General features: G+C 41.4%; 1 protein-coding gene across 1 annotated transcript in view; it reads left to right on the top strand.

The window, feature by feature from the left end:
* LOC109884529 (solute carrier family 12 member 2) overlaps positions 1 to 15742 on the top strand; it is a 35561-nt gene that overhangs the window by 17471 nt on the left and 2348 nt on the right. Inside the window, exons 14-24 of the mRNA XM_020476496.2 lie at positions 7344 to 7499; positions 7753 to 7852; positions 11000 to 11111; positions 11253 to 11393; positions 11916 to 12022; positions 12290 to 12369; positions 12759 to 12908; positions 13636 to 13758; positions 13970 to 14081; positions 14298 to 14384; positions 14783 to 14918. Coding sequence (XP_020332085.2) covers positions 7344 to 7499; positions 7753 to 7852; positions 11000 to 11111; positions 11253 to 11393; positions 11916 to 12022; positions 12290 to 12369; positions 12759 to 12908; positions 13636 to 13758; positions 13970 to 14081; positions 14298 to 14384; positions 14783 to 14918 — 1304 coding nt within the window. The remainder of the gene's footprint in view (positions 1 to 7343; positions 7500 to 7752; positions 7853 to 10999; positions 11112 to 11252; positions 11394 to 11915; positions 12023 to 12289; positions 12370 to 12758; positions 12909 to 13635; positions 13759 to 13969; positions 14082 to 14297; positions 14385 to 14782; positions 14919 to 15742) is intronic.

Below are 15742 nucleotides of genomic sequence, written 5' to 3'. Positions count from 1 at the left end.
CACTAAAATGCAATGTCGGATTGACTAAAATACAGTAGAATAGAAAGAGTATATACATATGAAATGAGTAAAGCAGTATATGTAAACATTATTAGTGACTAGTGTTCCATTATTAAAGTGATCAGTGATTCCATGTCTATGTATATAGGGCAGCAGCCTCTAAGGTGCAGGGTTGATTACCTGGGTGATAGCTGGCTAGTGATGGCTTTTTAACAGTCTGATGGCCTTGAGATAGAAGCTGTCTCTCGGTCTCAGCTTTGATGCACCTCTACTGACCTCGCTTTCTGGATGATACTGTAGCGGGATGAACAGGCCGTGGCTCGGGTGGTTGATGTCCTTGATGATATTTTTGGCCTTCCTGTTACATCGGATGCTGCAGGTGTCCTGGAGGGAAGGCAGTGTGCCTCCAATGATGGGGCTCAGATGCAACTATCCAACCACACCCCCTTCTGGAGAGCCCTGCGGTTGTGGCCGGTGCAGTTGCCATACCAGGCAGTGATACACCCCGACAGGATGCTCTCAATTGTGCATCTGTAAAAGTATTTGAGGGTCTTTGGGGCCAAGCCAAATTTCTTCAGCCTCTTGAGGTTGAAGAGGCGCTGTTGCGCCTTCTTCACCACACTCTCTGTGTTGGTGGCCCATTTCAGATCGTCAGTGAATGTGTACGCCGAGGAACTGGAAGCTTTCCACCTTCTCCACTGCGGTCCCGTCAATGTGGAGAGGGGCATGTTCCCTCTGCTTTTTCCTGAAGTCCACGATCAGCTCCTTCATTTTGTTGACGTTGAGGGAGAGGTTATTTTCCTGGCCCTCACCTCCTCCCTGTAGACTGTCTCATCATTTTTGGTAATCAGGCCTACTATGGTTGTGTCGTCTGCAAACTTGATGATTGAGTTGGAGGCGTGTGTGGCCACGCAGTCACAGGTAAACAGGGAGTACAGGAGGGGGCTGAGTATGCACTCTTGTGGGGCCCACGTGTTGAGGATCAATGAAGTGGAAGGGTTGTTTCCTACCTTCACCACCTGGGGGCGGCCCGTCAGGAAGTCCAGGACCCAGTTGCACAAGACGGGGTTCAGACCCTGGACACTGTGCTTGATGATGAGCTTGGAGGGTACTATGGTGTCGAAGGCTGAGATAGTCAATGAACAGTATTCTTACATAGGTATTCCTCTAGTACAGGTGGAGTGTGCAGTGCAATGGCGATTGCATTGTCTCTGGATCTATTGAGGCGGTAAGCAAATTGAAGTGGGTCTAGGGTGTCAGATAAGGTAGAGATGATATGATCTGTAACAAGCCTCTCAAAGCACTTCATGATGACAGAAGTGAGTGCTACAGGGTGATCTGCAAATGCTCTAAGAGCACGGCTAGGGATGCCCCCTGGGCCGGCAGCCTTGCAAGGGTTAACACGCTTAAATGTCTTACTCACGCCGGCCACAGAGAAGGAGAGCCCCCAGTCCTTGGGAGAGGGCCACGTCGATGGCACTGTGTTATCCTCAAAGCGGCGAAGAAGGTGTTTAGCTTGTCTGGGAGCAAGACATCGGTGTCTGCGACGTGGCCGGTTTTCCCTTTGTAATTCGTGATTGTCTATAGACCCTGCCACATGTGTCTGAGCTGTTGAATTGCGACTCCACTTTGTCTCTGTACTGACGTTTTGCCTATTTGATTGCCTTACGAAGGGAATAACTACACTGTTTGTATTCAACCATTTTCCCAGTCACTTTGCCATGGTTAAATGTGGTGGTTCATGCTTTCAGTTTAGCGTGAATGCTGCCACCTATCTATGGTTTCTGGTTTGGTAGGTTCTAATAGTCACAGTGGAAACAACATCCCCTATACACTTCCTGATGAACTCAGTCACCGTGTCCGTGTATACATCAATGTTATCATCTGAGGATAACCGGAACATATCCCAGTCCGCTTGATCAAAACAATCTTGAACCATGGATTCCAATTGCTCAGACCAGCGTTGAATAGATCTTAGCACAGGTACATCCTGTTTGAGTTTCTGCCTATAGGAAGGGAGGAGCAAAATGGAGTCGTGATCTGTTTTGCCGAAGGGAGGGCGGAGGAGGGTCTTGAAGAGAGAATAGCAGTGGCCGTGTGTTTTCCCAGCTCGAGTTCTACAGTCAATGTATTGATAGAACTTCGGTAGCGTTTTTCTCAAAAGTGCTTTGTTAAAATCCCCAGCTACAATAAATGTAGCCTCAGCATATGTGGTTTGCAGTTCGCATAAAGTCCAGTGTAGTTCCTTGAGGTCCGTCGTGGTATCGGCTTGGGGGGGAATATACACAGCTGTGACTATAACAAGAGAATTCTGTTGGGAGGTAATACGGTCGGCATTTGATTGTGAGTTATTCTAGGTTGGGTGAACAAAAGGACTTGAGTTTCTGTACGTTATCACAATGACACCATGAGTGGTTAATCATGAAACATACGCCACCGCTCTTATGCTTCCCAGAGAGTTCTTTATTCCTGTCTGCGTGATGTACTGAGAACCCAGCTGGCTGTATGGATGGGGACAGTATATCCGGAGAGAGCCATGATTCTGTGAAACAGAGTATGTTACAGTCCCTGATGTCTCTTTGGAAGGAGATCTTCACCCTGAGCTCGTCTACTTTAATGTCTAGAGACTGAACATTAGCAAGTAATATACTCGGAAGTGGTGGATGGTGTGCCTGCCTCCTGAGTCGGACTAGAATGCTACTCCGAATGTCCAATTGCCCTGGGGGGTTGGAACAAAGGATCCAATTCGGGAATGTCATATTCCTGGTCGTGGTGCTGGTGAGTTACCAACGATCTGATATCCAAAACCAATTTCCAGCTGTATGTAATAACACAAAAAACGTTCTGGGATAATAGTGTAAGAAATAACACACAAACGAAACTAAATACTGCAAAGTTGCTAAGGCGCTAGAAGCAGAGCTGCCATGTCTGCGGGCGCCATCTTGGTGTTTAGATGTTACTGTAACTATACATTTCTTCTTATGTAATCATATACAGTGTGCATGTTCAAGATAGCATGCAAAGGTTGTGTCAGGTTTGTGGATATCTTCACAATTGCTGTAATAATCTGTGAGTAATCTCAAACAGAATTGACCTTGCACCATGTACTTTTAATGTCACCTCAACTGCAATCCAGGTGATTTGGTTATAAATAAACAAAATATCTGACATTGTCTTCCCATTTGAACTTTGCTGTGCTTTTATATGGTTGAAAGCGCAGTGATAGACATTTGGTGACAACTAAACCAAAACTCTAACATTGTTTTTCCATTGGAATTTGGTTGTACTTTTAGATGGTTAAAAGCACAGTGATAACGAGTGGCATGTATTCATGGATGCCAAGGGAACCCAGGCCTCCCCCCAAAATGACCATGAAAAAAACATACAATTATTTAGCTTTCCTCTCTCTCTGTTTCATCATTTTCCTTCAATTCGCAAGTGGCTGAATGTATCTCACCGGAGACAGCAACAGCACCCCTCTTGTCTCTGTATGTGTAGGCCATCTATCTGATGCTGTCTATTCCAAAACAGTATGACATTGTTGCCCGAAGCATTGAATGCAAGGGAATCCAGTGAGCATATTGGCCTCCCTTGACAAATTGTTTATTTAAAGAATAGCCAATCAGCGTTGAGCTAAATTGAGTGAGCTCAACTGTGAATGGTCCTGGCGCACCAAAAAAAGTGTTACGGGAAGACAGTTTGGACTTGGCCTCACTCCTATCAAATCGCATTGAGAGCATGCGTCATTGACAGAAATAACTTAAATTGTTTCATCTCGCGTTGTTGTCTTCCGGTGGCTAGCTAGCTAAAATTGTCCCTTTCCTAAATTAGCCATGGATGGAGATATGGATTTGGACTTGTGGTTTTACTTCATTCTCCATACTGGCCAATGATTATAATAGTGATTCTGATCCAACCAGTAATTCATACATTGTGCCCCTGGCTGGAGAGAATGGGAGTTCAATATGTAGCTAGATGTAGAAGGCTAATGATAACTAACTAACTAACGTTGCCCATGAAAGGAAGTTAGGGTAGCGAGCAAGCTTTTTTAGCCTGGTAGCCTAAGACAACAAAAAATAAAAGCGTGTATTGTATGATAGAGTGATAGACCGTGGCGTCAACATGAAAGAGAGGAAGATGGCATTGGCATTTCTCTGCAAGTAGGGTGAGTCAACATGGTTTTTCTACTTGTACGAACATGCACGCACACGCGCACAGAAATCAGATACATGGACAGCCACGTCATATTTTGCTTACTTTGACTGGACTAAATTGTTTTTGGTATCTTTTAGTTGTCACTGTATTACACTAAAGGTGATTTGATGATGTTGAAATGTTGAAGTTGATGGTGCAGGAATAGTGGAGGCAGCTCCTGTTTTCTTTGCGACTTGCAGTAACTCTCCGTGGTTCTAAATCAATAGTTGTTAAGTGGTACGAAAATGTCGGAAACATTAACTTGCTTGACCATTCTGTAGGCCATGTAACTGTTTGTTCCATGTAATATGTTTTGTGGACTTCAATGGACAGAGGTGGTTGAATTTATTCTGTCACTGTGTCTACTTATTGTCTCGACCTTTAGGCTTACAGTTGAAGTTGGACGTTTACATACACCTTAGCCAAATATATTTAAACTCAGTTTTTCATAATTCCTGACATTTAATCCTAGTAGAAATTCCCTGTCTTAGGTCAGTTAGGAACACCACTTTATTTTAAGAATGTGAAATGTCAGAATAATAGTAGAGAGAATGATTTATTTCAGCTTTTATTTCTTTCATCACATTCCCAGTGGGTCAGAAGTTTACATGCACTCAATTAGTATTTGGTAGCATTACCTTTAAATTGTTTAACTTGGGTCAAACGTTTCGGGAAGCCTTCCACAAGCGTCACACAATAAGTTGGGTGAATTTTGGCCCATTCAGATAAACAGATACAGATAAAGCTGGTGTAACTGAGTCAGGTTTGTAGGCCTCCATGGTCGCAAACGCTTTTTTCAGTTCTGCTAACAAATCTTCTATAGGATTGAGGTCAGGGATTTGTGATGGCCACTCCTATACCTTGACTTTGTTGTCCTTAAGCCATTTTGCCACAACGTTGGAAGTTTGCTTGGGGTCATGGTCCATTTGGAAGACCCATTTGTGATCAAGCTTTAACTTCCTGACTGATGTCTTGAGATGTTGCTTCACTATATCCACATAATTTACCTGCCTCATGAAGCCATCTATTTTGTGAAGTGCACCAGTCCCTCCTGTAGCAAAGCACCCCCACAACATGATGCTGCCACCCCCGTGCTTCACAGTTGGGATGGTGTTCTCTGGCTTGCAAGCATCCCTCTTTTTCCTCCAAACATAACGATGGTCATTCTGGCCAAACAGTTCTATTTTTGTTTCATCAGACCAGAGGACATTTCTGCAGTTGCAAACCATAGTCTGGCTTTTTTATGGTGGTTTTGGAGCAGTGGTTTCTTCCTTGCTGAGCAGCCTTTCAGGTTATGTCGATAGAGGACTCATTTTACTGTGGATATAGATACTTTTGTACCTGTTTCCTCCAGCATCTTCACTTTGCTGTTGTTCTGAGATTGATTTGCAGTTTTCGCACCAAAGTACGTTCATCTCTAGGAGACAGAACGCGTCTCCTTCCTGAGCGGTATGACTGCTGCATGGTCCCATGGTATTTATACTTGCGTGCTATTGTTTGTACAGATGAATGTGGTACCTTCAGGCATTTGAAAATTGCTCCCAAGGTTGAACCAGACTTGTGGAGGTCTACAATCTTTTGTAGATTTCTTTTGATTTTCTCATGATGACAAGCAAAGAGTCACTGAGTTTGAAGGTAGGCCTTGAAATACATCCACAGGTACACCTCCATTTGATTCAAATTAAGTCAATTATCAGAAGCTTCTAAAGCCATGACATAATTTTCTTGAATTTTCCAAGCTGTTTAAAGGCACAGTCAACTTAGTGTATGTATACTTCTGACCCACTGGAATTGTGATACAGTGAATTATAAGTGAAATAATCTGTCTGTAAACAATTGTTGGAAAAATGACTTGTGTCATGCACAAAGTAGATGTCCTACCCGACTTACCAAAACTATAGTTTGTTAACAAGAAATTTGTGGAGTGGTTGAAAAACAAGTTATAATGACTCCAACCTAAGTGTATGTAAACTTCTGACTTCAACTGTAGGTTGTAATCATATTGATCAACATCTCAACCAAATATTACCCAATTATATCCACGTTGAAATTATGTGGTGTGCCCAGTGGGCTGGCTCTTCTCTTCCCAGCACTGGATGGGTTTTGACTGATAGCCCTTCTGAATTTGAGCACCTAGTGCGACAAGAAGTTTCCCCCATCTCTCCCGCTAATTGGGCAACTAAATTTTTTTTTTTTGTCTGAGTGAGGGAAATGCTGCAAATTAAGTGGACTATGTATTTTGCTAAACACCCTTGAGTCCAAATGTGCACTTCACATTTCCATATCATAAAACTCAAGTTCGCCACGGCACACACACCTGAATGCAATCATGACTCTTTTCTATGCGCACCAAAATTATTATCTGTTTGCCTGAATTGCTTTGTGTAAGCTTAACACTGTAATATCGTATTTTATAACTTAGCTAGGCATGTTGGCAATAGAACAAGCTTTCAAATGATTCCCAACTGACCCAGATTGTGATTTATAATGGACCGTTTTTGGATTGTGTAAACAACAACAGTAATTGTGTGATGATGGGGATGCCGGGGTTGTGTTCCAAACAAAAAAACTACAAGGAGTGTTCAAAAGGCACCTTATAGTTGAAGACTCTTCTTTGAGTCATAAAAGTGCATTAAAATGACTTAGGAACTGTGCACACTTTGGAGAGGTGTTTGGCCACTTGGCGACACTAGTTAGTCCTCTCACTCAAACTGTAATTTTTTATCTTTCCAGGAATATTCTTATCATGTATCCAGAGTATTTTCAGATTTTGCTATCAACAAACGCGGTGAAAAGTACAATAAATGTAAAATGCACATAAATTCAACAGTGTAATGTTTGGATTCATCATTGTGTGAGGTGAACTGTCTCCACCTTTCGGTCTAATAATTTTCCCATTATCTCCAAACGCTTCCCTTTCAATGGCTACCATGGTTATGCAAATGCTTTTATATTTCTTCTGTAAGAAACATTTCAATTCAGCCCTGTCCCTATAGGCCAATTCCCGCGAGTGTAAAGGGTTAAATGACGTTCTAACTCTGTTGTTTTTACACACTGATGTCACTACATATATATTCCCAGTCTGTGTTTTGTCAATATGAATTTATTGTTAATGTTCTGTTCTACTGTACTCTCTCCCTTCTAAATAGGATGGCGGCCAAGCTTCAAATATTTCAATAAGTGGGTCTCGCTGGCTGGAGCCGTGCTTTGTTGTGCTGTCATGTTTGTTGTAAACTGGTGGGCCGCCCTTATGACCAATATCATTGTCTTGGCTCTCTATGTATATGTCAGCTATAAGAAACCAGGTAAATGGTCCTCTTCTCACATAGTATTTGAATGTAATCTGGGAGAGAAAACTATTGCCAGTATTTTCTCTTTGCTGTAAGAACACTGTGTCTTTATCATACACACATATTATAATACTATATGTATTTTCACTATATTCTAGTGTTGATGTCGGCTGTTGTTACACTTCTGTTCAATATTCGTCTCTAATCTATTGTTTTATTTTTTCTTCATTCTTCATAATTTTTCATTTTTCATTTTATTCCCACACAGATGTTAACTGGGGCTCCTCCACTCAAGCCTTGATCTATAACCATGCCCTGACACACTGCCTCCTTCTCACTGGTGTAGAGGACCACGTCAAAAACTTCAGGTAGCACAGCAGCAGGTCCTTTTAGAGGAGCATCAGCGTAACTGTTACACATCATACTGCACACTACTAAAAAAATACCCACGTACTATGGAATGAACCCTGCACCTTGACGTTGTGTACTTCAGCAACAACATTCAATGTTCAACATCAGGGCCCATTTATACCAAGTGTCTCAGAGCAAGAGTACTGATCTAGGATCAGGTCGCCCTGTCCATTCATTATCATCTAAAATGCAAATTCGGGATCATAAATTAGTCTTTACCATTATCTTAAATTACTCTTTTATTTCAGTTTTTATAAATTTAAACAAAAACTATACATTGTACAATGCTCCACAATATGTGAAAGTGTATATGTTGGTATTGTGCTTCCAATGAGTGGTATTATACAGTGGACGGTTAGAGGTGTTATGGTGCCTGCATAACCAAGCGGTAACTAATTTACCACATTTGGGAAAAATACAACTGAATGGCCCTACACAACTGGTAATTATGAGTTAAATCAGACATGAATCTCAGCTCACTGGTCACCATAGCAACACCCACCCGTAGCACACGCTCCAGCAGATATATTTCACTGGTCATCCCCAGAGTCAACACCTCATTTGGCCACCTTTCCTTTCAGTTCTCTGCTGCCAATGACTGGAACGAATTGCAAAAATCACTCAAGCTGGAGACATATCATATCTCCCTCATTAACTTTAAGCATCAGCTGTCAGAGCAGATTACCGATCACTGTACCTGTATACAGCCCATCTGTATATAGCCCACCCAACTACCTCATCCCCATATTGTTATTATTTTTTTGCTCTTTTGCACCCCAGTATCTCTACTTGCACATCATCATCTGCACAGCTATCACTCCAGTGTTAATGCTAAATTGTAATTATTTCCACTATGGCCTATTTATTGCCTTACCTCCCTAATCTTACTGTATATAGATTTTTCTATTGTGTTATTGACTGTACGTTTGTTTATCCCATGTGTAACTTTGTGTTGTTGTTTTTGTCGCACTGCTTTGCTTTATCTTGGCCATGTTGCAGTTGTAAATGAGAACTTGTTCTCAACAGGCCCACCTGGTAAAATAAAGGTGAAATTAAAAAATTTTAAAAAACGTATTGGTTAACAAAGCTTTGATTATGACCAAAGTCTATAGTAGTGAATACTCTCTCTCTCTCTCTCTGTTCTAACTTACCACACATTCACATCGTAGCCTATCTGCATGAATTCGTTGTGTCAGAGCCTTTTCCAAAATGTTAGCTACAGGTAGGTCTAACAGTCACAAGCGTGTGCAGCAGCCTCTGCAGCAGCAGCCTCCCCCAGGTCCTAGTGCCCGTCCGATAGGAAGTTTAAGATGTGATGGAACGGTTGTCGGAAGAAAAAAATCACAGAGAAAATATATTGACTGAAATATTGATTTATTTAGGGGGGCTAATTAACAGGCCTAGCAACATCCCTGTCTCACTTCAGAACAATTTCCTTTAGATTTTCGGGGGGGACTGGAGTGAATTTGTTATTCAGTGCTTTTGTATGGACTAATAGCAGTAAGGCCCACAATTGTTTTTCATCAAACAATTTTTTTAAATATTTTTTTTATTCTTCAATCAGTCTTAAAATTCCAAATCAAAGAGCTAAATGATCCTTGGTATCCTTGCCAATCTAGAATTGGCTTCCTATTTCGCAACAAAGCATCCTTCACTCATGCTGCCAAACATACCCTTGTAAAACTGACCATCCTACCAATCCTCGACTTTGGCGATGTCATTTACAAAATAGCCTCCAATACCCTACTTAACAAATTGGATGCAGTCTATCACAGTGCACTCCGTTTTGTCACCAAAGCCCCATATACTACCCACCATTGCGACCTGTACGCTCTCGTTGGCTGGCCCTCGCTTCATACTCGTCGCCAAACCCACTGGCTCCATGTCATCTACAAGACCCTGCTAGGTAAAGTCCCCCCTTATCTCAGCTCGCTGGTCACCATAGCATCTCCCACCTGTAGCACACGCTCCAGCAGGTATATCTCTCTAGTCACCCCCAAAACCAATTCTTTCTTTGGCGGCCTCTCCTTCCAGTTCTCTGCTGCCAATGACTGGAACGAACTACAAAAATCTCTGAAACTGGAAACACTTATCTCCCTCACTAGCTTTACGTACCAACTGTCAGAGCAGCTCACAGATTACTGCACCTGTACATAGCCCACCTGTAATTTAGCCCAAACAACTACCTCTTTCCCAACTGTATTTTATTTATTTATTTATTTTGCTCCTTTGCACCCCATTCTTCTTATTTCTACTTTGCACATTCTTCCATTGCAAAACTACCATTCCAGTGTTTTACTTGCTATATTGTATTTACTTTTCCACCATGGCCTTTTTTGCCTTTACCTCCCTTCTCACCTAATTTGCTCACATTGTATATAGACTTGTTTATACTGTATTATTGACTGTATGTTTGTTTTACTCCATGTGTAACTCTGTCGTTGTATCTGTCGAACTGCTTTGCGTTATCTTGGCCAGGTCACAATTGTAAATGAGAACTTGTTCTCAACTGTCCTACCTGGTTAAATAAAGGTCAAATAAATAAATAAAAAGAACCTTCTTAAAACAGTTCAATATAGCTTAGTAGACAGGGCTTAGACTTTAGGTGGTTTTAATGTGTCATGTTGCGTTCTGTAATTTAAAGGTTAAGTTTGTACACTGCGCCTACTAATGTTCCATTGCATTTTGTTACAATATGATTTGGCACATTTTGTATATTTGCCATACATTTTAATTAAAAAAGAAAATACAAATATTTTTTAAGTGCCTGTTGGAATATATTTCACAAAACATTTCCAAATAAATGTTTTAATATATTTACCTAATATATATGAAAAAAAAAAAATCTAAAATACATTAATGCATTTCAGAATGTATTTTTAAAAGCATTTTCTGATCCATTTAACAGATATTGTGATTTCAATTTTACACACATACGTATATATAGATTTTACTGTAAGTACAATGCTTAATATTTGTTGGAATGTATTAAAATCTATTAAATACATTTTTAAAAGAATACATTATTTGGCCAATTTAAAAATGTCACATGTATCCTGAAAAACGTAAATCGATTATTATTATTATTTTTTCATATGGGATAGACCCCAGTGTCTGGTGATGACTGGATACCCCAATGCCCGGCCTGCTTTACTCCATCTGGTAAACGCATTCACTAAGAACGTAGGCCTTATGGTGTGTGGCCACGTCCGCACGGTACGTATCATTACAAGCCTAGCCGCTAAGCCTTATCAACTACAAAGCATCTCTGTACATACACAGTATACATCTTACATATAGTTTACAGCTTACTTATATTTTTAGGAGTAACAGCTTTGATTGTTTCATTATCCTAAGGTGTCCCGTCGGCCAAACTTCAAGGAGATGTCTCTTGATCATGCCCGCTACCAGCGCTGGCTGCTGAAGAATCGCATCAAGGCCTTCTACACCCCTGTGTTTGCTGAAGACCTGAGACATGGAGCTCAGTACCTTTTACAGGTGATTGTTCTGCAGTGCACTGCTATAATATGTGGTATATCCTGAGTATGGTGTCTGCCTAGCCTGGTCCCAGATATGTTTATGCTATCATGTTAAGTCTTTTTCATGACCAGGAGTGGAAAGGAGTGGCATGATGGCACAAATGAACTGGTTCCCAGGCTCTTGTCTATCATGATCTTTTTCAATGTGCCAATCACCATCTAACCTTATTTTTTTAAACATTTTATTTAACCAGGCAAGTCAGTTAAGAACAAATTCTTATTTACAATGACGGCCTAGGAACAGTGGGTTAATCTGCCTTGTTCAGGGGCAGAACGACAGATTTTTACCTTGTCAGCTCAGGGATTTGATCTTGCAACCTTTCAGTTACTGGTCCAATGCTCTAACCACTAGGCTATCTGCCGCATAAAGAGGTAGTTATGACTACACTTTGTGCATGTTGTTCAAGGGATTTTTATTGAAAGAGTCAGATAATGGCCTTCCAATATTAATATGTTGATGTAAACATTTTTCATCTTCAAGGCCACAGGTTTGGGGCGTTTGAAGCCCAACACACTTGTGATGGGCTTTAAGAACAACTGGAGTGATGGCGAGATGAAAGATGTGGAAATGTATATCAACATCATCCAGTAAGTGTATCTAGTTTGACTGACTACATGGTTTGCTCTAGGGTGAAGTTTCCCCTAGGTACAGATCTAGGATCAGCTTCCCCTTCCCAATCCTGACCTTAACCATTAGACGGGAAAATGCTAAACCCAAGATCAGCATATAGAGGCAATTTCACCCTACATCACATGCTTTCCTGAGGAAATCATGATTGAAATCACTTTGGCCATCTATTCTTATACTATTTTCCCTCTTCAGTGTTAGTAACAAGCTGTACGGTTGTGTTTCAGTGATGCCTTTGACTTGCAGCATGGTGTTGTCATCATCAGACTACAAGAGGGTCTTGATATCTCCCATATTCAAGACCCAGGTACAGTATTGTGTCATGCTGTGTTCTTCATTTTCCCAGGAGCACTCATTCAACACACTCATTCCTCACAATCAAGTTTAACATTCCTTAGTAGTACAGACATAGCTTCAGATGGAAGCTTAGCTTCAGTGGATAGCTTCAGATGGATTGAGCACACCCCCTTTCTAGCTATTCTATGGATTTTTTCACAGTAGTAAGGGTGCAATCCGAAATGGCACCCTATTCTCTGTAGTGCACTTATAAAGCGCTGAGATTTCCTTCTGTTATTATTACTTCTTTTGACCAGAGGTCTTTGTAGTGCACTATATAGGGAATAGAGTTCCATTTCAGACGCAAACCTAAGGACTAGATAAAGTGCTCTGAGATTTGTCTGATTGCCCCTTCTCCAGATGAGCTCCTGTCATCCCATGAGAAGAAGGACGCGGGTATGAAGGATGTAGTGGTGTCTGTCAACATGCTTGGTAAAGACTCCGAGGACAGTAACTCCTTTCCTCCATCCCTGATCACCAGTGCTCAAAACAGCCCTCTCATTCTCAGAGGTAATCTTTAGACTAGAATGAGTATATAGGCACAGTGCTTCACAGGTAATGTTGTAAAACAGAAATACTCAGATTAAGCCTATTCATGTCTTGAAGTCCACTTTTAGTCCAGTTGACTTATCCTGGGTTTAGGAAACCAGCTCCAAACAACCATAAACAGGCCTAACTCGCACCAAAGTAATTAATGTCTACTGTTTATGCTCATTTGAAAAGCTACAATGTGTCTTGGTCAGTCCCTCCAGGATTTTCTAAATCAACAATTCCCTGTATATTATGCAAGTGCTTGCAAATTTGACACTAATCTGAATATGCGCAGCGTGCCCGCCTTTGTGTGTCAATGCTGAATCAAGACGTGCAACATTTTAGTTCTGAAGCATATATGAGAATGTACCAATGACATGGAGGCAGTGGGTGCAGAGCAAGAATGACAATAAATGTATACAAAAAAACTGGAAGGGCAAATGGGCTTGTGCTCTGCACAGATAGAGCCCTCTGTGCATGTGCCTTGTTGCCATACAAAATGCCAGAATTGCCACAGCAAAATTGAGCATTTTTGCCCACAAATATCACAAAAAAAACGGTGAAATCATGGATGCACTGCCTAGTATTCAACTGTGCATGCCCAGCTAGTGAGACATGTTTTCCTATGGGAAATTCTAACAGTCCAGAGTCAATTACCGTCTTTGATAATAACTGTGTGACTGCCTTTGATGTGGTTGCTCCACAGAGACGAAGAGAAGTGCTAAGCCACTGAGCCTCACAGACCAAAGGCTTCTGGAGGCCAGTCAGCAGTTCAAGAAGAAGCAGTGCAAAGGCACAGTGGATGTGTGGTGGCTGTTTGATGATGGAGGTACAGTATGGCAAGTCAATGCTGTGATTATATTTGTATGCACCAAATGAATAGGCATTATATCCAATAGGAAAAGCTAATTTTCTGTTACAAAACACTTTGCTACAGTGAGCCCCAATGAACATGACCCAAGTGTCAACAATCAGATTGGACCCCAAAGAGTCGTCATTTATTACCATCATCCCTTATTTATCTGTTCCAAATGTTACAGGCTTGGCTCTGTTGATTCCGTACTTGCTCACGGAAAAAAAGAAGTGGAAGGACTGCAAAATCCGTCTTTTTATTGGTGGGAAGATCAACAGGATTGACCATGATCGCAGGGCGTGAGTTATCATTCCTTCAGTCATGATGTGAGGTTGAGGAATCTATAATATAATCAAATATTTAGCAGCTGCTTTTATTCAAAGCGAATTTGCATGCATTCATTTTTTGTATGGGTGGCCCCAGCTGAAATCGAACCTCCGATCCTGGTATCGCAAGCGCCATGCTCTACCAACTGAGTCTGAAAAATGTAGATACTTTCTCCTGTTTTTTAATAGAATGGCTGCTCTGCTCAGCAAGTTCAGGATAGATTTCTCTGCGATCTATGTGCTCGGGGACATCAACACCAAGCCAAAGAAACACAAGTAAGATGCCTGCTGTGTCAAGATCATGCTCTATTTACATACTGTATAAATATTATTTTTTTTAAAGTATTTTCAGATTTGATTGATCAGATAGAGAAAGAGGGTAACAGTAGGGTAAGATAGGGTGAGGTTGTATCATAGGGCAGCAGACCAGATTCAAACCTATGCCAACACTGTAAATATGTGGCTGGAGGATGCGGCATTACCACTAAACCAGCCAGGCCACAAGATCATGTTCAACATGAAGTCATTTGTAGGTCACTGAGAAGCCTCCGTCAAAGAAACTGTGCAATATGTGAAGTACAAAGAAACCCATTAGCCTAGGACTATAATGACAATGTAATCATAATTATAATGCAATAATAATGACGTTCATTGTGTTTACCTGTCTCTTGTAGTGTGCTTAGCTTTGAGGAAATGATCGAGCCGTATAAGCTAAAGGAGGACGACATGGAGCAGGAGGCTGCAGAAAGGTTGAAGGCTGAGGAGCCTTGGAGGATCTCAGACAACGAGCTGGAGCTCTACAGGGCCAAGGTCTGGATCTTTTAAAAAACAGATTTTTAAGTTAATTTCAAATTTTATTGAACAGATATAGAGGGAGGATGACACTGGGGAAAGTTAGAGGTTGTTTTAATCGCATAAACAGTGGGGCAAAAAAGTATTTAGTCAGCCACCAATTGTGCAAGTTCTCCCACTTAAAAAGATGAGAGGGGCCTGTAATTCTCATCATAGGTACTCTTCAACTATGACAGACAAAATGAGGGGAAAAAAATCCAGAAAATCACATTGTAGGATTTGTAATGAATTTATTTGCAAATTATGGTGGAAAATAAGCATTTGGTCACCTACAAACAAGCAAGATTTCTGTCTCTCACAGACCTTAAGAGGCTCCTCTGTCCTCCACTCGTTACCTGTATTAATGGCACCTGTTTGAACTTGTTATCAGTATAAAAGACACCTGTCCACAACCTCAAACAGTCACACTCCAAACTCCACTATGGCCAAGACCAAAGAGCTGTCAAAGGACACCAGAAACAAAATGGTAGACCTGCACCAGGCTGGGAAGACTGAATCTGCAATAGGTAAGCAGCTTGGTTTGAAGAAATCAACTGTGGGAGCAATTATTAGGAAATGGAAGACATACAAGACCACTGATAATCTCCCTCGAACTGGGGCTCTACGCAAGATCTCACACCGTGGGGTCAAAATGATCACAAGAACGGTGAGCAAAAATCCCAGAACCACACGGGGGGACCTAGTGAATGACCTGCAGAGAGCTGGGACCAAAGTAACAAAGCCTACCATCAGTAACACACTACTCCGCCAGGGACTCAAATCCTGCAGTGCCAGACGTGCCC

The sequence above is a fragment of the Oncorhynchus kisutch genome, linkage group LG3, assembly GCF_002021735.2.
Source record: "Oncorhynchus kisutch isolate 150728-3 linkage group LG3, Okis_V2, whole genome shotgun sequence".
Lineage (NCBI taxonomy): Eukaryota > Metazoa > Chordata > Actinopteri > Salmoniformes > Salmonidae > Oncorhynchus > Oncorhynchus kisutch.
Note: the sequence above shows the minus strand (reverse complement) of the source record. Positions and strands in the feature narration are given on the sequence as shown.